This window comes from Anguilla rostrata, chromosome 4, assembly GCF_018555375.3.
Source record: "Anguilla rostrata isolate EN2019 chromosome 4, ASM1855537v3, whole genome shotgun sequence".
NCBI lineage: Eukaryota > Metazoa > Chordata > Actinopteri > Anguilliformes > Anguillidae > Anguilla > Anguilla rostrata.
Window position 1 is genome coordinate 63,003,437 of NC_057936.1, and position 26,113 is coordinate 63,029,549.

Here is a 26,113-nt window from a genome sequence, read left to right on the forward strand (position 1 = left end):
TCGCTGCATAAACCAGTTACACTTCAGCCCATGGACAGATGACTGGACATTCTCCTTAAGAATGTCCTGGTACAGAGGAGAATTCATTGTTCCTTTGATAATGGCAAGTCGTCCAGGTCCCAAGGCAGCAAAGCGTCCTCACACTATCAGACTACCACCACGTTTGACTGTTGGTATGATGTTCTTAATGTGAAATGCTGCATTTGCTTTAATCATATGCTTTAACCACGTAATGGGAGTGTCCACTGTCCTCCAGAAAGTTAAACTCTTGACTCCTCTTGGAACATTATCCTAAAAGGCTTGGGGGTCATCCAGGTGCGTTTCTGCAAATGTGACACGCGCACTAATATTCCTCTCGGTTAGCAGCGGTTTCCACCGTGCTACTCTTCCCATTAATCCGATTTTTGCCTCCTCCCTTTCTTATTGTGGAGTCATGAACGCTGACCTTCGCTACGGCTAGAGGCACCTGCAATTCCACCTCACGAGACACTTTTGTGCCTTTCCTTTCATCTGAGCAGAAGTAGTTTCACGTACCTGTGAACCGTATTCAGATTTTTTCGTAATCCTGGTAACCAGCCGGCATCAGTGACTAGAATGACGTGCACATAAATCAGGTTTATGGCGTTAATCTTGTTGGTATTGGTCAACGCACGAATTGCACGTACAGTTGACAATGTGTTGGATTGCAACATGTTGCAACATAGACCGCTTGAGCCGATTACCATGCTTGACAGTTATAGGCATGGCACGTCCAACGCGTATTTTTTTATAATTTAAAAAATGTAAATCTACAGCTGTTCTTTTATTTAAATTCGCAATCACACGCTTTGCCGCGTTTTTGCTATTTACGCGCATACACTTGATATACATATATATATTTAGTTAACTACCGCGTCTGCACTTTCTGGTCGCGCCCAGCATCCAATCCCCACACCCTATCGAGCGCATTTCATCGCGTACATGTGTAGTATTCTGGGACTGAAGTAGAGCACCCCCCGGCGCGTGCTTTGATAACCAAGTCATCAGAGGTCAGCGGGTTCGTCGGTTCTTACGGTGGCGCCGCATTGTTGCGCCCTGGCACGTGCGCCTTTCTTTTTTTTTATTTTGTCCGGTGGTCTGCCGCAGCGCACTCAAACCCAGCCTTTTGTTTTCGCTGACCTACATTTTAATAGTTTCCGTGTGGTTCTTCCATTAAGCGGCAAAGCGAGTGCAAACGCTGTTCTTAGTCAATGCCTTTGATTGTTAATAATAATTATGATTACATTAAACTGTTAATAATAACATTATTATTATCATTATTGTGCATTAAGTGGTGGAAAGTACGTGCAGGCTGTACTTCAGAACGCGATCGCACGCACCAACCCTGAAGTTCAGAATTAGCCATCTCATTGCAACAAATTGTCATTTAATGGTCATACAACATAACAGTTACATTTTTCAAATATTTTGTGATAATCTGTCAAGAAATATAGCTTTTGTGTGAACTCCAGACAATTCACATTTAAAATACATTCATATATTTTAAATACACGTTTCCAATATTGCAAAACAATTTTTTTTAAAAGAAAAAAAAAACAGCGTCGGTGAAAATCTTTTGAGAAGTCATTTAAAGTCAACAACAGCAACAAGGAAACGCACACCAGCAGTAAATACCAGGCTGCTGTTGACGAACACAAAAGGTACGTTACTGGGCAAGGAAGGAGATTTTAAAAGCCACGTGACAAGTCCCGAAATAAAAAGGGTTGGAAATGGGAAAAAGCTATAAATATCCTTCTAATAATCTGAAGCTAAACCTGACTTCAAAAGAGCATGCCTACCTGAATGGAAATTACAGCATTTAAAAATGAAAGTTGATATCAAATATAAATAGGGATTAGAGTCAAGTCGTTTTAAAAATGCAAGTACACTGAACAAATATACAGAAATATAGTCACTGGTATGTGCACACACACACAGTCCAAGTGGTCCATCGGTTTAGAATTTGTTCCAGTGTTGCCATGACTAAACAGGAAACAACAGTGATACTGTACAGGTTCACGATGATAATATAATACACAAATAAATTAAAACCACTCCTCGTCCAGGCCTTTTGTTGTTTCTCTGGGGCTTTCATTTGCTTGGTTTGGCGTTTTTTTTTTTTTTTTGTTTCACTCCCAATTTCCCCAATGTATCAAATGACAAAAACTGGACTGAATTATTGTGTACTTTCAAACACAATTAAGCTGACTATGCTTGCAGCCAGAGTTTAAGCATGAACCAGAACTTCTCAAGAACAAAAAAAACAAAAACAAATTTTAAACATAAAATGATATACATATATAAAATGAATACAGCCCAACAAAACCAAATTACAGGCAACACACACCCCCCCTCCCCAAAAAAAAAACAAAAAAAAACACGCAATCATTTATGTAAAAACAGGGCTCATGGACTTACAAAAAGATATTCTTGACTGAAATTCACCAGCAGACGTGTCTTGTACGGAACTTTCATCTACATTCTGAGTATAATATTTTACCCGCTACAGAACTTCCACTGTACTCCATGGGACTAGCACAAAGGGGCAGTGTGCCTAAACCACTATGTTGGGCAAACTTGGTCACAAAGTACTGAACGGGCTTCCCCACGCAGAGGAACACCGTATAATAACGCGGGAATAATAAGGCAGCAATAGAACACCGGTGTCATCACCATAGAACACTCTTGACACAGAAACCCCGAGCTCCACCAGCTCCACCAATCACAGAGCACGTTGGTAACAACGAGCTGAACGACGGCGACGGTGATTGGCGGACGCCTGCTTCCAAGGTTCCAGCACAGCAAAGTGACATCACAATGGTCAGCGACAATGGGAACAGTTTTAGTCCTGCCTTATTAATCCCTGACCCTGCCCCAACCCACTTCCTGCTGGTCTGCCATTGGACGAGGGGGGAGATGGACAAAACCAAGGTTTTTCCCGCACCACCCTGTACTGAGGCATTTGTCCAGTGAACCCAGACCAGCCAACGCGAGCTTCCGCCCACAATGAAGCCAGGACAGCACAGTGGACTTCCCCTATTAAGTGTTTTGAGCTGTGAGAGCAACACGAAATACGATCCACTCACAAAAAAAGCAAACCTGTAAACACACAACAGAAACCCATTCACAACAGCAGTTCTGAACTTGGTTCAACTCCACATCCTCCACACTGAAACTGGACCAGGTTTAGAAACCTTCAGTATGTCTCTGTCTTCCCCTCTCTCTCTCTCTCTCTCATGATATCACATCAGCCTTTCCGCAAAGTCACGTTTAGTACTGAATCACTGAAGCAACACGATAGAGTGTTTTGTTTTTTTTCCCCCCTGTCCCCATATGTAATTTCCCGAATACAGGACTACAGCAGAGGACAGAGAGGGAGCACTGAGCTTGAACACAGAACAGGAAGTACATGGAAGGAATGAATTTAGTCAGTGCAGCTTTCCTGGTCACACTCGCTCCATGCGACGCATACGCACAGGGGCGCCACCTACGGGGCGGGAGGGGGAGGTACAGATATGCGCGCTAATTCTTCCGCACACTGGCTTCTTCACACACTCCGAGAGCAGCTGTAACCTGGCAACAGGAACGGGGGAAGGAGGGGGGGGGGGGGAGGTGAACCCCTCCCAGGAGAGTCTGTCTGTCAGAAAGGCTAAAGGAGGGAGCGGGATCGTCTGTGACGTTCACGCCTCCTCCTCCTCCTCTTCCTCCTCATCAGAGTTTGACCCAGCAGCGCGAGGAAGAGGAAGAGCGAGCGATGAAGGACTGGGGTGCTCGGCCAGCAGGGGGCGCTCATTTCGCCGCGGGCTGCTCCGGGCAGGGCGGTCCCGCCACGGCCGCCGGCTGGGCCAGCGTGGAGAACCAGGACGACATGGCGGACTTGGCGCTGTTCAGGGCTCCGCCCACCGACTGGCCTGAGGGCGGAGATTATGCAAATTAAACGAATAAATTAATGTCCCACATTCAAATCCCAGATTCAGTTAGTTAGTTAGGTTGTTAGTTTATTTTGACAAAATAAAAACACACGTATCAAAAAAGACTTGCATGTGAAGAAATTGTCAGGGATAACAAGAAAAAGTCCTGGACTTATTTCCATCGTGGTCCTTGATGTTCCATCAGCCATAGATTCAAAATCCCAGAGCATACATTCAAATCCATACATTCAAATCCCAGTCAGATTTCATCCAGTCAGATCAACTGATGCTGTTGCTGTATAACGTGCTATTTGGCAAATTGTTCCTTCAGGAAGAGACGTGCATTTATTAATTCACTAAACGACAGACTGGCGTATCAGACCCTATGCTCTGCAGAAGGGACCCAGGGGCCCCCGGGGCCAGTCTGGGAAGCCCGGCTTACCTACGGCCTTCCCGGTCTGCACCACGCTCCGGCTGGTGGTGATCATCGCGTTCCCCAATTTCTTCCCCCTCTCGCTGTTCTGCACCGAGCTGGAGGATAAAAACAGAATAAAACAATAATGAAACCGCACGAATCAAACCAAATCCATTTTATTCTGTATGGTGCTTTTAACAGACAACTGTCACAAAGACCAGGCCTGAACCCCCACAAAAAAAAGCAACAAAGACCAGCTCTGCAGTGGGAAAGGGCTATAATGAGCCAGCCTGGTTCCAGCTCTACAGTGGGAAGGGGCTATAATGAGCCAGCCTGGTTCCAGCTCTACAGTGGGAAAGGGCTATAATGAGCCAGCCTGGTTCCAGCTCTACAGTGGGAAAGGGCTATAATGAGCCAGCCTGGTTCCAGCTCTACAGTGGGAAGGGGCTATAATGAGCCAGCCTGGTTCCAGCTCTACAGTGGGAAAGGGCTATAATGAGCCAGCCTGGTTCCAGCTCTACAGTGGGAAGGGGCTATAATGAGCCAGCCTGGTTCCAGCTCTACAGTGGGAAAGGGCTATAATGAGCCAGCCTGGTTCCAGCTCTGCAGTGGGACAGGGCTATAATGAGCCAGCCTGGTTCCAGCTCTACAGTGGGAAAGGGCTATAATGAGCCAGCCTGGTTCCAGCTCTGCAGTGGGAAAGGGCTATAATGAGCCAGCCTGGTTCCAGCTCTGCAGTGGGAAAGGGCTATAATGAGCCAGCCTGGTTCCAGCTCTGCAGTGGGAAAGGGCTATAATGAGCCAGCCTGGTTCCAGCTCTGCAGTGGGAAAGGGCTATAATGAGCCAGCCTGGTTCCAGCTCTGCAGTGGGAAAGGGCTATAATGAGCCAGCCTGGTTCCAGCTCTACAGTGGGAAAGGGCTATAATCAGCCAGCCTGGTTCCAGCTCTACAGTGGGAAAGGGCTATAATGAGCCAGCCTGGTTCAGCTCTACAGTGGGAAAGGGCTATAATCAGCCAGCCTGGTTCCAGCTCTACAGTGGGAAAGGGCTATAATGAGCCAGCCTGGTTCAGCTCTACAGTGGGAAAGGGCTATAATGAGCCAGCCTGGTTCCAGCTCTACAGTGGGAAAGGGCTATAATGAGCCAGCCTGGTTCAGCTCTACAGTGGGAAAGGGCTATAATAAGCCAGCCTGGTTCCAGCTCTACAGTGGGAAAGGGCTATAATGAGCCAGCCTGGTTCAGCTCTACAGTGGGAAAGGGCTATAATGAGTCAGCCTGGTTCAGCTCTACAGTGGGAAAGGGCTATAATGAGCCTGCCTGGTTCAGCTCTACAGTGGGAAAGGGCTATAATGAGCCAGCCTGGTTCAGCTCTACAGTGGGAAAGGGCTATAATGAGCCAGCCTGGTTCCAGCTCTGCAGTGGGAAAGAGCTATAATGAGCCAGCCTGGTTCAGCTCTACAGTGGGAAAGGGCTATAATCAGCCAGCCAGGACTGGTTGACAGGCCACTTCCTCCTGCCTAACAGAGCCAAAAAAGAGGCACCCTCGTGCCTGACAGAGGGGGGTGGGTGGGGGCGGTGCTGACACTGAGGGGATTCTGTCCTCTATGTGACCACCGGCAGTCCCACGCTCTGAAGCCCACTTCCTGAATCCGGTCAGTTTGAGTCAGGGCGCCCTGGTAACAACACCCCCCACCCCCCCACCCCCCACTCAATCCCCGACCCAAATAAACACTTCAGCTGCTCACAATAAAAGTAGATCCCCCCCCCCCCCCCGGAACTTACTCTAAAGTCAGAGACAGCCGCTGCGTTGGCCAACTGACCCTCACATGACTTTGTTTTGATACTCCTGCCCAGTGTGGGCTTTCCATTGATGAGATCAAATAAACTGAAACAAATGTTTATGCTGTGTGTACGTGCATGCGTCTGCGTGCGTGCGTGCGTATCTGTTTGTGTGTGTGTGTGTGTGTGCGTGTACGTGTGTGTGTGCGTGTGCACACACAAGCTCTTTTCAAGATGACACGGACGCACGTGTATTACTCAGACATTATATTAGGGAGTCACGAGCGTGAAAGGAGAGAGGGAGAGAGGGGCTGGAATGCCATTGCGGGACAAGCGGGAGGCGCTGATGGCGCCACACAGGAACGGGCCAAGAGGTAGACCCCAATCCCACAACCCCCTCCCCACCGCCGACCCCAATCCCACAACCCCCTCCCCACCGCCGACCCCAAACCCACAACCCCCCGCCCCCCCCCATCTCTGCACCTAAAAAGGCTCCTGTATGCTTATTGGTGTGGAACACAGAGGGTTTCCTCTCTCACTGACCGATGGAAGAAACAAGAAAACAGTTCAGGTCCAGGAAGTGGACCCGGCCCGGCTCGGGTAATTGACTGACAGGCCAGCCAATCAGGCGAATGAAAGAAACCGCAGTGTAATGGCTGGTCAATTAAGTCAGTTGACCTCCACGGAGATGCGTGGGGGCGGGTGAGGGGGGTCCTAGCCCACCACCGGGTTCTGAGATGGGGCTTTGTTCCTGTATCTGTCAGTGCGGGGCTGCGTCACACGCACACACACATACACACACATACAACACTCATTCACACCTACACACACCTGCATATGGGCACACTGACAATACTATACACACACACACCTACACACACATGCATGCACGCACATCTACACACGCACACACACACACCCCATGCTCACATACACACACACAAACACATACATGCACAAATACTACACACACACACACACAGCTTTGTGCTTGTTGAATACTTCGCTGTCTCTTCACAGAAAAGCTTGGGCTCTTTGATAGAGGGGGAGAGCAGGAAATGGGGCCTGTATGGTGACCCCCCCCTCCCCCCTCCACTCCCACCCCCAGGGTTCACACCCTTCCCCTCCGCCCAGCACAGAAAGCAGAAACATGGGGGGGGGTCAGGAAGAACCTCTCCCCAGGACGCTTCCACACTGAGGAGGCTTTGTATCGATCACCCTCTCGCTCTTCTGCATCCGTTACACCGCGTGGGTATCCGTGGTAACGTACCCCCCCCCCCCCCACCCCCAATTCACTTGTCAATCACAAAGCACTTCCCCCCCCACTCTCCTGCTCCATTCAGAGTCTCCCTGCACTGCATGCTGCCTGAAGCAACCTGCTTTCCTCTCTCTTCATTGGCTCCTTCCTTCAATCACTGGTTCTGAGTGACAGGCCAGTTGCTAGGCGCCAGACGGGTACATGCTGTTACTCCGTCCCTACCGCCCCTAAACTGTAGCGCCCTGCAGCCTGGTGTGCCCACCCAGGGATACCCGCAAATAAGGGGGACACAAGGGACACATCAATCCAGCCCTGCGGTGGGGGGTGGGGGCGAGGACACTTTACATTTATCCTACACTGACTACATATTAATCCACTTTTAAATGCATTGAGAAAACACACAAACGCAAATGCAGACACACACACGCAAACGAACACACTTGGACGAGCACGCACGCACACACACACATTTTTTTTTCCCCAGGCGGTTGGTTGTCTACATGCACCCTCCCCATCCTGCCATGGTCTACATGCAGAGTTCAGAGAATGCACAGCACGGCACAGCACAGCACACACACCCCCTAGTGGTCCACAGACGCACTGCGGCCAGCCCTGAGCTCAATACCCACAAACAAAAACAACTGAGCAGGTTGACTGTCAGCCTGTATCTGTGCAAATATGTGCGGAAATAGAGTTAGCATTATGTTGTCAAAAATAAATGAGTAATTTAATTCAAACATGCACAGCCCTACTTTTTTTTTGCCTTTGTTGCCTAATTCTAATTTGTAGAAAACACTTTGAGCTGTAATATATGAAAGGTGCTACACAACTCAACTTTAGAATTTATATAGTATAACGATATAAAGAGAAGTGAGAGTTAAAATCTAGTCTTCCCTTCTCTAGTTTTACAACACGCTGGGTTTGCACTGGTCATGAAGCACAGTGAGGGAAGCATTTTCCAGTTTTCCTTTCGAGTTTCATCACATGATCCACGAACATACTTCTTTTACCCTTCAGTCAAATAAACGACAACAGCACTAACAGGCGTGAGCTGTTCAGTTCCCGTGTAGCAAGACCATGCTGGACAGGACCGGGGTAACAGAACAGAGGTGTGATATGATACATCCTCCGGGGTCCGGGGGGGGGGGGGGGGGGCGTCCGGGGGGGGGCCCTGGGGGGTGGAGTGTCGGCCATGTTCTCACCAGAGAGCTATCAATAGATAACCACAGAGGCGGGACGCGGGGGGAGGGGGGGATGGGGGGGGGGGGGGGATATGTAGCGCGTAACTCTAGAGGCCGTGTCGGAGATGAAGCAGCTCACCACGCGCTGTATTACGTTTCCTGTGCGATTCCTGGAAAGGAACCCGACCCCCAATGTGCCAACGCTGTTTTTTAAGAATGAAAAAAAAAACCCTCCTATAATTAACACACAGGCTGAACTCGATGAGATCTCACAGGGTTTTTTTTTGTCCCGCTCTCTATGCACCAACGCATTACGGAACACAGATATTAGCGTATGTATGTATATATCACATGCATGCACGTTAAAGGGCTTCCTAGATACTAACACGCTGGGAACCGTATTGTCCTCCGGATTCCTGAAACATCCGCATCATTGAAAGCGAGATTTTTGTCCTTACGCTAGATGAGGAAAATAGCTAGTACGCAACAAAAAAAAACACAAAGCCAAGCAGAACCGCGCAGAGATCCTGGGTGTGTCACAGAGGTGTTGGGGGGGAGTAAATTTATCCAGTGAACTCAGTAATCCTGCTTTGTGATACAGGCCCCGGGTCTCCACTCTTACTAACCCAGCTAGCCGAAAGACATGGCACTCGTCCTGACGACACCCTCCCCTCTGCTTTCTTATGCACCAGTAACCCTGGGGGGGCGCAGGTCTCCCCCCCTGAATGCGACACTCGTGGGTTAATGAGCAGTTCGCCGTGCCCACCACTGACAGACAGGTTCCCAGGCAGACCCAAAATAAACAGCAGTAATTGGCAAAAGGCTCGGGACAGCAGTCAACTTCACTTGCTACAGACCTTGCAAAAAAAAAAATCACATTACATGGTTTCAATCAGATATTAAAATTTAAAACAAGCAGACTATCCACCTTAAAACCTTTCAGTCTAAATGTTTACTTCCGCAGAAGAAACGGAACGGTCCTCGGCTTCGATTGCAATTCCTGCAATGACCACAAGAGGGAAGCACAGTGCTTATTTTTGTACACCTCCGTCCAAAACAAGGCTTTCCAGGAAAAGGGTGAAACTATCGATTTGACAAAAAGAAAAGTAAAAGTAAGGTAGACTTAAGGTGAACAGAGGTAACATTAATACTCACTGTGACAATCTCAGTTTTACGTCTGCGACACTGTACTGCCCTTGGAATGGATGGCTAAAAGGGAACAGAAATTATTATTATTAACCCTCTCATCAGCAATTCAATATATCCATAGCGAATGAATCTTTTTATCGCAGAATGCTGCGTAAGGGACAGCAGATCCGCCCAGACACCCACCCAGGAGTGACCTCCGCCATGGCGGGGTGCTTGTTGCTATGCCACACTCTGTAGTTGTGGGTGATCTTCCAGGCGGTGATGAAGGGGGCGCCGTAGTCAGCCAAAAGCTTCTCGTTATCTGTGGGGGGGGAGGGGGGGGAGGTCAAAGGTCATTTCCTCCACCCATCCTTTACATCACATTTTTTAGGCACCCTCTACTCACCCACACGCTACAGCGTTCGATGTACTACAAGTACCAGCCCTTCCCCTTCACACCTCGGCCAATCAGACGCGGTCGTCCTCAACCACCAATCATTCAACAGCAACTGAACACAGCACACGCCTCACCTCCAAGAGAGGAGAAAACTGCCCGAACTAACTTATTCACAAAAATGAATGAATTATTTAGTGGCTTTGTTAGACAGACTGAAACCCAGCACTTAAATGTATTCATTATTTAAGACCCATCTATCAGGTTCCTTCTCCTTCAGACAGCAGTGTCGCCCAGTCTTATAAAGCACGGGGTTTTTAATTAAAATATAACTTGTAATGAAAAAAGCTCCGTGTTCTGAGGTACTGATGGCCAACTGGATAAGATGTGCCCTCCAGCTCGAGAAGCGGCAGTGAGCTGTGCACTCTGATTGGTCAGCAGTCAGCGTACACTCTGATTGGCTGGGTCTGTGAAACCGTGTTCCACTATGGAGTGATCGAGCTGTTGCTGTGTCCGCAACAAGGTCGCTGACAATTCCTTGTCAACTCAGTGAGTTTAGGAAGAGAATTCCCCACATAATATTGGATGTATCTGTCAATCCATTATTTTATTTCCTCTTTAGCTGAACTGAACTGAGCTTAGCTGCAGGACCCCTCCCCAGGTGGGGTTACCTTGCTGCAGAGTGCTGGACAGCAGGGAGTGCACGTAGAGGGCGAACTGCGCCCGGATCCACTCGTCGCCCCCCTCCCAGCCCGTCCCGTCCAGGAAGACGTCCTCGCGGTTCTCGGTCACATGTTTGAGCAGGTAGTCAGCGAAGCGCAGGTCCGCCGTGGTCAGGCTCAGCACCTTCCTCAGCTCGGGGTCCTGGATCTGGATACGGGCCTCCTCCACCTGTGTGCAGGCACGCACGCGCACACACACACACCACACACACACCACGCAGCACACACACACACACACACCACACACAGGCACGCACCCGCCACGCACACACACACACACACACACAGCACGCACTGCAAACACACACACACACACACACATCACACAGCACCACACACACACACCACACACACACACACACACACACGCACGCACACACACCACACACACACACACAGCACACCGCACACACAGCACAGCACAAAACACACACAGGCAGCACGCGCACCACAACACGCACGCGCACACACACACACACACACACACACACACACACACACACAGGCAGGCACGCACACACACAGGCACACAAGCACGCGCACACACACACACAAGAATAAAACAACACTTCCTCAGTGAGTCAGTTACTCTGACACACACACACACACACACACACAGACACACACATTAAACGAACCGGCATGTCAAAGTAGGCCAAACAAGGGGGGGTTTGGAGAACTCAAGGAACATGTGACTCAGTTCCAGGCTCAAGATCTCAGACTGATACCGCCGTGGTGTTTCCACACGATCAGACTGAACGCAGAAGACAAAGAGGTCATGTCAGAGGATAGTGTCTCTGCATGGGAGGAATGGGGGCTCTCCTGGTTCTCCGGGTGGAGAGATCACACAGAAGAAAAACAGGTAGGGCAGGTGAGAGGGCGTGGCAGGGGAGAGGGGGCGAGGCAGGGGAGAGGGGGCAGGGCAGGTGAGAGGGGGCGGGGCAGGGGAGAGGGGGCGAGGCAGGGGAGAGGGGGCAGGGCAGGTAAGAGGGGGCGGGGCAGGGGAGAGGGGGCGGGGCTCACCTCTACGATGGCATCGCTCAGGTGCCTCTGCTGTCGGAAGAGGATGTTGGTCGCCCCGGCAACGAAGCCGCGCACCGTCACGTCGGACAGCAGGTGGTGCTGCTGCAGGGCCATGTAAGGCAGGCAGAGGTAACCCTGGCAACACACATCGTCAAGGCAACATCACGCCACAGCCCTGGGGGTCATGAATAATCACGTGAAACTGACCGAGCAGTGAGTCTAAACATTCTAATCTGGAATCTAGACATGAGAACAGTCTCCGGAGAGCATCGCTCAGATGCCCAGATGTAAGGAAGTTCTTTGAGCCCAGGAGAGGAACTGAAGGTAGTCATCAGAAAGAAACTTCAGAGGTGTAAAGTCCAGGTTCAGGAAGTAAAAGTCCTCCCCAGTATTCTGTTCCAATCACCTGGATTTGCTAATTAGCACAATTCTTCAGCCAGGAGGTGGAACTAACGCGTGAAATGAGTTGGTAGGAGGAAGAAACACATAACAGGACCTTTACTTCCTGGACTCTGGTACACATGGTGCCTTGTTGGAGAGGATGCATCACCCAGCTATAAACCAAGCTCATGAGCAACAGGAAACAAATGAGCGGACCCCCCCGCCCCCCCCATAAACCACAGAGCTTAATCTGTCTGCCATTCGCCCAGTATAGCAATTATATTTATGTACAGTCAAGTACCATACCAACTCAGGTTTGATTGAATAGAGAATATGAATCATTTGAATCAGTTTACATCCATTAAACTCAAGTTTGATTGAACAGGGCATATGAATCATATGAATCAGTACTCATGTGCATTAAACTGAACAGGGCATCCCCATTGGGGACGGTCCCGCACACAGACCTTGGTGAAGATGGCCAGGGGCAGGCCGTACTGGTCCTCCTCCAGGCCGGACAGCAGGCCGGGGGCGAGGGCGGTGGGGCTGCTGGAGGACTGCGGCTGCACGGTGATGGGCAGGCCCGGCTCGGGTTCGAAGGTTTCGGGGAGCTCCGGCGGGGCCCTCTGCTCGCCGGGACCCCCTTCCTCCAGCACGCTGGGGTCCAGCGTCTCCCAGTCGCTCTCCGAGGATTCGGGAGAGGTGCGGGACGGGGGCTTCAGGTGGTGGTTGTCCCCCGCGGAGGGGGGCGAGTCCTCGGGTCGTTTCTGGGCGGGGCTCCCCTCGCCCGGCTCCTCCCCCTCCCCCGGGGCCTCGCCCACCAGCTCCCGGGTGGCGTTGGCGATGTCGGTGACGGACACGGAGACGAACTCCTCGGAGGCGGGCACTACCGGGACGAGGGCCACCTCCTCGGACGTGCTGGTCCTGGGTCTGTAGTGGGACGAGTCGGCCAGGCCGTGCTCGATCATACCTGCAGGGGGCAGCAGAGAGCGCTTTCAGGATGAGCGCAGCGTTTTTATGACTTCATAATAACAATAATAATAACAGGCTCTGGTACACAGTAAACAGAGCTGCACCGGAACGCCTCTGTTGCAGAGCAACGTTACCGTGGCAACCAAGATGACAATAGTTCACTGCAGCACACAGCTTGGCTGTGTGGTGGTGTGGAGGTGGATGTAGTGGCGGTGGGGGTGGTGGGGGTTGGTGGTGGGCGCGCACCCATCGTAGGTTTGAGTAAAACAGGAAACCCTGTGTATGGGCTACTGGTTACCAGTTCAGCGCATTGCAGGATTTTTCCAAATAAACACCCACCTCTGTTCCACCTACATGTACGTCACTGGTCCGACATACAGGAGCAGAAATAGTATATGTCCTTTTGGAACACAACACCGTTTCTTAAACATACCGCTCCGGCTTCTGGTTTGCATCTCTGGTAAATTTATCTCAAATAACGGCTGTCCAATATCGCAGTCTAGAGCAAATCTAGCACTACGGGGGGCAAAATGAGTGACCAAAAAAGCGTTTTTCACACTGAACGCGTCCCAGGACTCCACCGCCCCCTCCCACCACCACCACCCCCCTTCGCTGACATCACCGCGATCGGCGCGACCACACGGCGCAGCGCATCGGCCAACAAAACCACATCTGAGGAAGCGGGCCGCTCGTACAGTCACACGACGCGAGGCTGACTAGTTTCATAACACACTGAGACTTCCCCTTCCTGCGAAGCCCCTCGGACTGCGATAAAAGGTCTTTGCAATAAAATTTTAAAAAAACTGAACTGAATATCACTGTGGATTTTGTTCGCTGGATCCTTGCCGTGATAAAAACACAGACTTCACTGTGGTTCATGTCGTCTGTGGACTTCCAAAACACACCGAAGGTGAGGACCCCCGAGCTTGTTTTGCTACCCCATATGTAAAATAAGAATAGGGTTGTCGCTAAAACATTGGCACCATAAAATAGTTTGTAGAGACAGAACTGTGAGTTTTAGCACTTTCAAGCGGTATACTGTGCGACCAGACCAGAACTGAAAATTTCACCATAAAAAAAACTGAATGAATGCAAATAAACTCACTCTGGTCCAGTCCAAAAAAAAAAAACTAAATCAATTTTTTTTAAAAAATAAACTACGTTTTTTTTTTTTTTAACTTAAATTCTTACCAGGAAAGAGGGATAAGACGGTCATGAGTGCTCCCACCAGCCTGTTGACCGGAGCCACGTAGAAAAGGACCTGAAAGGAACGCAAGCCAGTTTGAGGACTTCTATTCTGACCCAGCACACACAACTCACTCTGAAACACACACGACCCAGCACACACAACTCACTCTGAAACATGCACAACCCAGCACACACAACTCACTCTGAAACACGCAGAATCCAGCACAACCCAGCACACACAACTCAATATTTCAGAATAAATTACTACAGTGATTTGCACATAATTAACTATTTAATTATGTTAAATTACAAACACAGATGCAGCTGGCTGTTTTATTCAGCAGATTATCCGTAGACACTGTTAAAAGATTATGGGAAATATTTTAATTAATTACGTAAATAAAGATATACATATAGCTGCATTACCTTCTTCTCCAGTAGGATCAATTTGAACAAAATGAGGACCTGCAGACAGACAGACAAGCACCGTAAACAAAAGCCACCTACTCCTCCTGATTGAAAAGACTGCATGCTTGTGTGTGTGGTTATGCACGTATGTATGTGTTGCACGTGTGAGTTTGTGTTTATGCATGCATGAGCGTGTTGTACGTCTGCATGTCCACATTAATAAACAAATACATTATAATATTTTGAGATAGGAACAGGCTGCTTTTCCCTTTCTGCTGTTTTTGTTTTGTTTTGTTTTTTGTTTTTTACCTTGTGCCGAAAGTGCAGTATCAAGTCCCTGGGAGACAGACCTACAGAGAAGAGGAGGGGGGGGGAAAAGAAAAAGCCAAAATGTAGGTCAAATTTTTTGTGTGACAAACACCTTAACCGGCAGCAGCGTAAATCCTACCGATGTAACAGCTCAGCTGATACCTCTGTGGGGGCTCGTCCGGGATTCTAACCCCAGACAGTCACTGTGATAAGACCTGGCGTGAGCCAACCGAGCACCAGAATGCCCGTGTTTACAATAAAACAGTGCTCTTTAGCCAGGACGAGGGAGGGGGAGGGGGGGAGGGGGGGGTAGGCAGTTTACTGCAGTCTGCGATCACATGACTATACAACAACAAGACTGCAGAGCACAGAGGAGCTCAACAAGCAGCAAATGAAGAGCCACTGGGATCACATTTGCTTCAGTGAACCGGCGGAAGCTCTAATGCGAAGCATGCCTGAGTGTATGCAGGGCTCCTGGCTGTTTGCGCAATCCCAGAATGCACCAGGAAGACTGCATGTTTGGGGTAGGGGGGGTGGGCGGGTGGGGTGGACTGAACAATGTCAGGAAGTTCCTTCAAATCAAAGCAGAGGTCATGTCTATACCCACAGCTGGAGGATCAGGTTTCACCTGCTCAACAGGTCTGCAGCTCACCTGACACATGCCCCTAAAAAAATAGATTTCCCAGCAATCACCAGGGCATGTCAATCTGTCACAGCTCTGAATGCACCACTCAGCCTATTCACCCCACTGATAATTCTGAAGTTACACTATAAACCAGGGGTGCACGCAGCGAAGGCTGTCCTACATTGAAATGTAATGCCTATTCCATTCTCTTAATTACTTAAGTAGCATAATCGCTTATTTTATCTGACTTTTTTTTTTTTTTCAGTAAAGCCATGAGCTACAGCAGCAAAACTACGTGCGTATTGTTGTATAAAATGTTTCGCCGTGCTCCAATGCTGCAGAGAACCAGCACTGCTGCGCACGGCCATTTTGAAAACTGAACCAGGGCAATCGTTTGAAACGAAACTCCACAGACACGCCAGCCCTCCGGGACTGGATTTGTTTACCCCGCTGTGAACAACGAACGCAACGCACAGCTCAATATTGATCTGCGGGGACTCTGTGCATCCCATTTACTAAGGTATACGGATGCTAGCAAAGGACGCTGAGCTGCAACACCAATGCGGTAACACACAGTGAAACAGGAGCAGGATCAGTGCATGGCAGAAAAGGCATTTATACAGATTTTCACCGCACACCATTCATAACGGAGTAGCGCCCGAGTTAGCAGGCCTCATATCGTCACAGAGCCAAAATGTCCGGCTCACAGCTGAAAACCACTTTCAGGCACTATGACTTAAGGCCGCAATCAAGTTCATTTTGGAATTAAATTAACTAAATTCTTTGGTTGTCTTGATTGTGGGTATATTTGTGCCAGACAGGGAGGATTGTGAGTATACCTGAGCCAGACAGAGAGGATTGTGGGTATTCTGGTGCCAGACAGAGTGGATTGTGGGTATACTTGTGTCAGACAGAGAGGATTGTGGGTATACTTGTGCCAGACAGAGAGGAATGTGGGTTCTCTTGTGTCAGAGAGAGGTTTGTGGGTATACTTGTGCCAGACAGAGAGGATTGTGGGTATACTTGTGCCAGACAGAGAGGAATGTGGGTATACTTGTGTCAGACAGAGAGGACTGTGGGTATACTTGTGTCAGACAGAGAGGATTGTGGGTATACTTGTGCCAGACAGAGACGGAATGTGGGTATACTTGTGTCAGACAGAGAGGATTGTGGGTATACTTGTGTCAGACAGAGAGGAATGTGGGTATACTTGTGTCAGACAGAGAGGAATGTGGGTATACTTGTGTCAGACAGAGAGGATTGTGGGAGTGCCTCACCCAGGTAGACTTGTGACCCCTCAAGTGCCGTCCCTCTCAGTGACCCGTTCATGTGCTCATACAGCTCCTGTGGAAGGAGAAAGAGAGAGAAAGACAGAGAGAGAGAGGGGGAGAATGAGAGAGGGAGAGAAGGAGATGGAGAGAGACAGAGAGAGACGGAGAGATTTAAGTTTTAACAAAACTTTATGTTCTTTACTTCCTGTAAAACAGAAATTACGACAACATAATAGAAATTAGGACTTCATTGTCCATTTGGAAGAGTGAAACTAGTCTTCTCAACTGAAGTAATCAATCGTTAAAAATGTTAAATTTCATGGTTTGTTCAACATTTTTTAAAAGCAAAAAATATTTGCTTATTTCTACCAGAGGCAACATCACCGTGGCCAGGTTTCCAGGCTTGGCCTCTCAAATCCAATGAAACACGGATCAAAGAAAGCTTACCTTCAAAATAGATATCTGGGAGAAATCCTTTTCCTCAAAGTAGGCGTGTGTGATGAGTTGTAATTTCGCCTGGAGTAGGCCGTACAGGGGCTGAGGGCAAAGGGACAGACAAATGCTCAAACGCAAGCCCACTTCAAAATTAATCTCAGTCCCCGGCTGCTAACGCACATGTTAAAATCACAAAAAAATGTTAAATGTGGACATCTCCACATGAACAACCACCCACCTACAGCCACAGCCCCTCAGCTGCTCTTTCTGTGTGAGTTATGGGACAGTGTTTGGGGTAACGGGGGTCATGTTGAACTCTTGAGTACAACCTCCCCCCCCCCATGTGACTCACCACTCGGCTGAGGACGCAGACGCTCTTCTGCACCGTCTCCCTGGTGACGTCGGCCAGGCGGACCTTCAAGGCCTGAAAATAAGCACGCGTCATGTGATCGTTGAATCTCACCCAAATTTGAAGTGAAACGGAAAATTATACATAGCAAAAATAATAAACCTCTTTGTGAATTTGCAAACGTTAATATTATCTGGCCTATTTAACAAACAAACAACAACTACCCTATAAGCACCACACTGATGACCTCACATCCTGTCTCATTCACACCACACTGATGACCTCACATCCTGTCCCCACATTTTGTAGCTTTCTCTTCCCAGTGTGAAACGCACAGGAGCCCCCTTTCCTGCCCTGAGGTTTGGGCGGGAAACACAAACCCGACAGCAGCCCAACAGCATGCATTAGACACGTGGCAGATCCAGGGAGAAAGCACTGACCTTGGACTCAATCTGTCTGTAGCAGGAAACCCCATACACACACTTCAGGCCCTCATGTAGCGGAGGTAGGTGAAAATACACAGTGTCTGTCAATGAGAGATTTCAAAATAAGTATATTCAATTTTTTTTTAAATACAGTAGATGAAAGCAGTTCTGCTGAAAATTGTAGATAAGAGGTAGATGCTGGACACAACAAACATATTACATTTATTACAGTCACTTAGTAGGCAATCTCATCAAGAGTGACTTAAGTGTTGTTTAGAGAAACACAGGCACAAGGCAGTTTGTATGCCACCCCCCCATTTCCCATTAGGCATTCTCAGAGATTCTCAAACAGTTTAAGACGGAGATGACGTCAGCGCCCGGCAACTGCTGGCAAATGGTGAGCGGAACCTTCGAGTGTAGCCATGGCGATTCAGTTCCAGAACCTGAGAGTCACTGTGACCGCATGTCAGTCTTACTCAAAACCCACATATATACATGCCACACAACACACACACACACACACACACATCACACACATACAACACGCACAACACACGTGCGTACAACACACACACACACACACACACAACACTACATACGCACAACACACACACATGCTGTCCACAACACGTTCTTCAGCACTATAATTGCTGTCGTAGTTTACTGACACTGTACCCCCGGGAGACAGAGACAAAGAAGCCGCCAACGCGAGACAAACTGGATCATAACCGTGGTCAGGCGGAAACCCCCAGAGACTGATCCCCACTCAGAGGTTACCCATCATGCATCTTCCCCCGCACGCATTCGTAAAGGCCCGGCAGAAAGCGCCAGCAGAGTGGCGTTCGTTGGAAGCCTGTGATGGAGAGCTAACAATAAAAAGCAAGACCCCCCACAGTGCAAATATTGACAAGGAAACAATCAACTTAAATTGAGATTTAGAGCTCAATTCGCTTTATCGAACCACCTGCTTCCCCTTCCCCACCCCCCACCCCCCCCACCCCCGAGTACTGATTCACTGCTTAAATAATGTCTACATGAACATCAAAAACTGCGGTGGTGAAAAACATAAAAATACAACCTGTGAAAGTTCTTTAAAAACAAAAAGTACACTGCATTTAAATTAATTAACATATTGTGTATGGGTATATCATACATTTAGTGCCTAGTGTAATCACAGGTAACATTTAGCCCTGAAATATGCGCAGGAACAAGACTGCTTCACGAGTCCAAATTTATGTATGCGTCGGGCGTCTAATTCACCATTTGGCCTGGTCTCAGCACTAGGGAGCTTCAAAGTGCTCGGCCAGCACTTTCCTTAATTGTAGGCCACATCCTAAAATGTACTAATCCCATTAGGTGTGTACACTGTGTACAGTGAATACCAGTGCACACAATCAGTATCGTGGTTAGCACTGAATTTGATTAGCGCTGTTAACGCATTTTGCAGACTCCCCCTAAAAAACAAACAAAAAAAAGAAAAGTTAAGCACCAGAGAGCATGATGGGAGAACAGAGGCGGTTTGTCAGAGAAGCTGAAGACGCTCATCACCGTTGGTGCAATGCTGCAGTGTAACCAGCAGACATTTTCACCCTTTGTTGTGGTTGCTGCCACTTCGTTCCGTGTTAAGTTCCGACCCAAGCGATTTATTTTACTAGAACGTGCAGCATGTCCAAGCTTTTGCAGAGTAAAGAGTGCAGAACCATATTATTTTTCGAGAGGTAAAAGATCCAGTCCTGGCCCAGGCCGTTCCAGGGAAGAGGAAATTAAACTACAGAAGTAAATAAAAGCATCCCAGATTGCACACGCTGATGCAGTCTGATTCACGAGCCTTTTTATTAAAGAAAGGAAATGAGTAACACACTTTGTCTGTTTACCCATTTAGTCCCCCCATCTCAAATGGAGTGTACCTAAAACCCTTGAATTACATCAGTAACATAAAACTGTGAATGGAAATGGAATAATTCAACGGCAGCATTAAAATCTGAAGGGGACATCAGTGGCTTTTTTCAGATTCTCCCAAAAAGAAAAAAAAAAAAAAAGCACAGGAACAACGAAAACAAAACTTTCCAGGAATTCTGTAATGATTTAAAGCCATCGGTTAGATAAGTTCATCTGCTGTCAGCGGGAACGCACACGCACCAACACGCACCGTGACTGCGTACCCAACATAAAAAAATAGGCTGTTTTCTTTGGAGGAAGTTTTCGCAGGGCTGCCACACACACACACACACTCACACTCACACAGACACACACACACAGCGTTGCTTCAGGGCTGAATGGGCACCGTGGGCTCCTACCCTCTTGGTAGTTGTGGGCTCCGTCGGGCAGCGCCAGGAAAGGCAGATATTTCCACTCCTCAGGCAGGGCGCTGCTGTCATGGCTCTCCTCCAGGAGCAGGGGTGGGTACGAGAACTCCACCTGAGAGAGAGGGAGAGGGGGGGAAGAGAGAGGGAGAGGAGAGGGAGAGGGAGAGAGGGACAGGGAGAGAGGGGGAAGAGGGGGAGAGGGAGAACGAGGGAGAGGGAGGGAGAGAGAAGAGAGGGAGAGGGAGAGAGATATAATACAGCACACATCTAATACAAGGTATGTATTTCAGCACAGCACACAGTTGCAATTCCACAGTTTGATCAAGTATCAGAAAGCAACGCACTGAACGGGTCAGCTAGAACCGCGCATTGCAAAGCACCGGAATCGGTTTTTTTTTTTTTTAATAAACCAATATGGGGCTTATGCACCAATACAAAGCTATTGATGCGCCAGAATTAAACACAACAGTGGATTGTTTTCATCAAAACAATCATTGTGCAAACTGCACTAGAAATTGATAGAGAAACATACAATGATTTCGCTAACTTTGGCAACACAATGCCTAGCGCTTCTCGTGCCACTGCAGCCGATTTGAATAGCAATTTGAAGTGAAAGAGAGAGCGAGGGTGTGTGAGTACGTCAGTCACCACTACGCATCCAAATTCGAGCACTCTCAAATCAGGGTTGAATACCTCTTCTGGCAAGTGCATTGATTTGAGAAAGCCTGCTTGTACAGCGGAACCAGCTCAAAATGCTCCCAATTACCCAAATGAGCTGTTGTTCAGGATAATGGCCTAACCCTAACCCCTTTATTGTAATGTTGAAAGGGCAGAGTAAACTCTTACCACCTGCAAAAAAATGAAAACGAGATCCCAGGAGAAGGCAGCGTACATGGTTTAACATTTTACCACAAAAGGGCAGGAATGGCCTGAAAACAAACATAGATTTACGTATTTTCTGTTCTTGTTGCAGACCGCCATCGGCCCTTGAAAGCACACTTACTTCACAGCTGTTCTGTTGCACAAATCGCAAAATGAAATCCCGTCTGAAAGGGCAGCACTTTTTTGTCTGCACCACGATCGAGGCCCAAGCCTTCTTTTTAAGATTCCTACAGGAGAACTGATCTGTTGACCCACACATTTTGAAACCCCTACTTAACTCTGGTTACACATGCAACCAAAAAGTTGTGTTTGATTTTATTCGCTGATAATTCTTCCTGCTGCTGCAGACTCCCCGGCTAAACTGTTAAAATAACAAGGCCAAAAGAGACTTGTGACTCGACTATAAATTTCAGCCTTGGGAAACTGCTGCCGTGAACACTTCCAGGATTTACGCAGTCAGCTGCTCGCTTGTTGTGTTAACTGGGCGGAAAAAAATAAACTCCATAGCCGTCGCAAACACAAACCTGGCTAAAGGGCCGAGTCCGGGCTTTATATATGAATTTTTTATTCGTAGCGCGTTTCGCCTGCCATGTTTGGACTGATTTATTATAACAAAGCGCTTTAAAAAATCGCTTACGCTGCAGAATATGTTTTTTTTAATGCGTTTGTATTTCACTATATTTGACAGGAATGGGCATTTGTAGCCTGCTGTTAGGGCTCACGAACCTGTCTGAATGGTTTTTCATTAACCAGGACCTGACTAGACAAAACACGCTCTGTGCATCTTCCGCAACTTCCCCTTGAGCCACACTCTGCTCGCTGAGCCAAAATTTTTATTTATTTTCCTGCTGATTTCAGCATGAGAGTAATTACAGTTAGGGCAAACAACCTTGTGTGAGCTGAACCGAGGTGTTTCTCTACAGTACAGTATCGCAGTAGTTGTCCCGCAGTCATCCCGGTCAGGAAATAGCCCGTAGCTTTCCCATTAATCGTATTGCTAAACCGGAGCACTACAAGAGGAAATGCTATATATGCCTTACCGAGATGGCAACCACTCTTGCCAATCGGCACTTTGTAGCTAGGGGTTGTTCAGGTTTGTGAAATGATATTAAAACCTTTAATAAATTATTTGAAATATTTTCTAGCTTTGCCTTCTTTTCACTGACAGCACTGGAATGGTGCATTTTAATTCCAAATGGGCTACCGTTCCATGTTTGGCATGTGCAGTGTAGAGAGAGAAGAGAAAGAGTGTGTGTGTGTGTGTGTGTGTGTGTTGGTGAGAGAGAGAAAGGGGGGCGGGAAAGCGAGCATGTGTGCATGTATAAATATAATGTGCGGTTAAAAAAACGGGAACGCGAGTTTTATGAATCATAGCACAGTCACTCAAGCCCTATTTTTAACGTTTTTTTTACATGCTGAGAAACAGCTGGACAGTTGGCGGTTTGACCGACTCATGAAACCATGAGTTCACAACCAAGACGGACATCCACCAGCTGTCAGCCTGAACACCCCTCCGTAGAACTGAACACCTGCTGCAGCAGGCCACTTACACTTCTACACGCACACCCCTTCCGTGAGGTTAGGTAACACTACTGGGCTTTAAACATTTCTCTGAAAACCACCAACACCATTTGTGTTCTATCCCCCCTCCTTCCCATTTCCCATTAAAAAAAAACAAACAAAAAAAACAAATCATCCTTACATACCTTACAAGAATGCTCTTATAAAAGGCAAAATGAGAGTGTTGCCAGGTGATAAACATTATAGTGGGCCTTTGGGTGCAAGTTAAGGGTAAACAAACAGTCTTTTGCAGGAAAGCTTAAGCTATCCTTTCCTTCTTGTGTTGGTGCTTTTCGGTGTTTGAACTGAGCTTCGGCAGGGCCACGCCGTGCTTTGCAAACAACACAGCACACGATTAGGAGCGGCTCAGCCATGCCTGGCCCTCCACAACTAACCAGTGTGTCCACACACATTAATGTCATGGTCTGAGGGCTGTATCCAGCAGTCTCTTACCCTCCCTCTCTCTATTCTTGCCCCCTCTCCCCCTCTCTCTCTCTCTCTCTCTCCCTCTTCCCCCATCTCTCTCTCTTTCTCTTTCTCTCTCGACAGCAGTAAGGCATGCAAAGCCATTAACGAGCTGCAAAGCTGATGAGCCAACACCTGTGGCCTAGGTAAGGGTGTGTCCCACACAGTGACCTATGACCTGACCAGCGGTGGAGCGAGCACTACTCTCCAGCTGGCCACACACACACACATACACACACATACACACACACACAAACAAGCACGCGCGCGCGCGCACACACACACAGAAACCAGTTAGCCGAGAGCTTGACAGATGGAGGGCAGGGGAAAAGCTCACTGGAGACAAACCTAATCTTCTGAAACACAGGGAGGGAGGTCGCCACCCCCTCTCAGGTAACACTTAATACCTCTCTCTCTCTCTGCTCAGAACCTATTGGCTGAAACAAAGCTCACCTCTTCACCTCTCTGTCTCATTTGTTGAACCCCCCCATAGGGAACACAAGCGAGCATGTTTATTTCTTGAGGCCCATCTCCACCCGTGGCAATTAGTCTGAAAGGTGGAGGCCTGCAGCAGGGGGGAAGCCGCCCACCGCCTCAGTACACCCCTTCGGGGCACAGGGTGCCGCCACTCACGTCTCCAGCGGGACAGATGCAGGACAGGAAGGCGGTTTGTGTCGGACGACCGACACCACTCGAATGGTGCATTTTAATTCCAAAGGGGGGCTACTGTTTAGACCTCATACGACACCCCACAAAAAAAAAGCCAAGACTAAACTAAGTAACTGTTAAATGTACGCAGCTGTCAGCTGAACTGCACTGTATCATTATGCAGCCGAACGGCAGGAGAGCTGCAACGCCCCGATCGGCAGCGGGCGCCGTGCCGTACAGAATTTACCCAAACAGAAGCGCCTCACACGGAGGGCCAGTGGCTCCAAGCTTAACAGTTGAGAAGGGGCACTGTGGTCTGCGTTGGTCCCCATTCAGAACAGTGTGACTGATTCTCCCCGCACAGTTCAGAATAATAAAAGGGAGAGACAATTCAGTCCTCTTTCCCTCTCCCTCTCTCCATCTCCACTCTACTTATTTTCTCCTGTACTGCAGATCTCTCAATATCCCCCCCCCTCTCTCTCTCTCTCTCTCACTCTCAAATCATTTCAATGATGCATCATTGGCTTGACATATTTCAATATGCTGCCAAGACTATGCATAAACACATAAGCCTAAACGACGCTAAGCTACTCTGCTTCTCTGAGGTGTGAATGCAGTTCTCCATGTGGTTCTGGGCATTTTCCAAACATTCCAGCCCAGTAAGGATGCGCTTCCGTAGGACAGCGGTTTCACCGTTTGCATACGTATTAACCCCCAGGACTGTAGCCAGCATTATAAGAAGCCTGAACCCATTATGTGCTCAGACTGTGCTTAATGGGGACCCCCCAGGGAACTCAGTGGAAAGTGGATTCAAATCGTAAATGCAAGATCACCTCTGGAAGAATGAGAAGTCTGATGAATTCTGCCAAATAAATGTTTGGGTTACTTAACTTTCCATCAAATTAAATCAAAGCTTTTAAGAACTTAATGTTGCATTACATGGATTATGGTATATAGCAGACGTTCTTACCCAGTGTGACATAAAATGACATTACTTTAAAGCTTGACAAAAGATGTAGATCTTTGTGAGGGCTATTCGCAGCAAAAATCAAGCTACAGAATCCACCCTTTACAGATGTCAACAGCTTGATGGAAACGGTCTTCATGCGGAATGTACCTTACTTCACTCAGCAGACTCGCTATAACTGATGTTCATTTGGGATGAAATGCACCGAATACTTCATTTCACCATTACATAACGAGAAACTGCTGCAGCACCGACGCGTTAAGTATACGCGGTATGTAACTGGCTCGCACTTCTCTCACATCTGAGTTGATCTTCACTTGGGAGTTCCCTTTGCTGATCCAAGCCACCTTACGCAGACACTAAAGTCGGTGTTGTATGTGGAAGGAAAGCTGGCTATCAGGTACGACAGGGTGTCGGGCTGTGTGAAAGCGACGCCGCCTGTATACGCAGATCGATAAACTGTCAACCACACCTCCTTTATAAACAGTGATTTATTTTTGCAAGCAGCTAGTCAGGCAGCTATCTGCTGTCACTGGTTCCATCTGAGCCTGCTAAGGAGCTATAGAACAAACAATCCCGACAGATTTAGCTACATAGTTATTTCACTTGGTAGCTTCATTGGTCTTACAGGAACTGGTTAACTTGTTAGCTACTTGGTTAGGCTTGTTTTTATCCCAGACATGCATTTGTTATGCAATACACCAAACGCTTTACGATGCTGACGTTACCACCGTGCCACTGCCATCTACTTCGCTTAGCTCGCTAGCCAGCTAGCTCGCAAACATGTCACACGAGTTTACCTGACAGCCCTTCTTGTGATGAAATCCAACCACCACGATATGCAGTACGGGCCCCTTTGGTTCTTCTTTGCCATGCGATTCCATGGCCCCAGCTATGTGAGCGCTTAATGCGTGTCGTTATTGCGTTGCCGTCTCGATACAGTCAGAACCAACACAGCTCTGTCTCCCCTGCTTGGATTGATGGCCGCCGCTGTTTGCAGTCACAAGCTCCGATACCTCGCTTCCGCTTCGTTTGACTGACAGCCATGGCATGACGTCATTCGAAAAAACTATATTCCTCCTTCAGCGCCCTC

General features: G+C 48.3%; 1 protein-coding gene across 2 annotated transcripts; it reads right to left on the reverse strand.

The window, feature by feature from the left end:
• Positions 1 to 1,385: 1,385 nt before the first annotated feature.
• Positions 1,386 to 26,049, reverse strand: avl9 (AVL9 homolog (S. cerevisiase)). Of its 2 annotated transcripts, none has more exons than XM_064333770.1 (16): positions 25,821 to 26,049; positions 20,490 to 20,610; positions 18,208 to 18,293; positions 17,771 to 17,842; positions 17,431 to 17,520; positions 16,990 to 17,056; positions 15,088 to 15,128; positions 14,797 to 14,835; positions 14,374 to 14,443; positions 12,678 to 13,180; positions 11,830 to 11,964; positions 10,756 to 10,975; positions 9,895 to 10,012; positions 9,718 to 9,771; positions 4,372 to 4,460; positions 1,386 to 3,929 (listed from the first exon to the last, which is right to left on the reverse strand). In XM_064333770.1, the coding sequence occupies exons 1-16, from the start codon at positions 25,902 to 25,904 to the stop codon at positions 3,808 to 3,810; spliced, it is 1,911 nt and encodes a 636-aa protein (XP_064189840.1). In that variant the 5' UTR covers positions 25,905 to 26,049; the 3' UTR covers positions 1,386 to 3,807. The 2 variants fall into 2 exon arrangements, with proteins under 2 accessions (XP_064189840.1, XP_064189839.1); XM_064333769.1 differs by lacking the exon at positions 25,821 to 26,049 and adding an exon at positions 21,502 to 22,383.
• Positions 26,050 to 26,113: the final 64 nt, after the last annotated feature.

What these genes read in the sequence shown, in the direction of transcription:
- avl9 (XM_064333769.1), bottom strand. Translation starts at nt 21,639, where the DNA reads ATGTGTGGGTCAACAGATCAGTTCTCCTGTAGGAATCTTAAAAAGAAG. An exon ending in GGGGTCACAAGTCTACCTGG is followed by an intron (nt 15,129 to 16,989) that starts GTGAGGCACTCC and finishes TCTTCTCTGTAG; the next exon opens with GTCTGTCTCCCAGGGACTTG. An exon ending in GCAGACCGGGAAGGCCGTAG is followed by an intron (nt 3,930 to 4,371) that starts GTAAGCCGGGCT and finishes CTCCGCCCTCAG; the next exon opens with GCCAGTCGGTGGGCGGAGCC.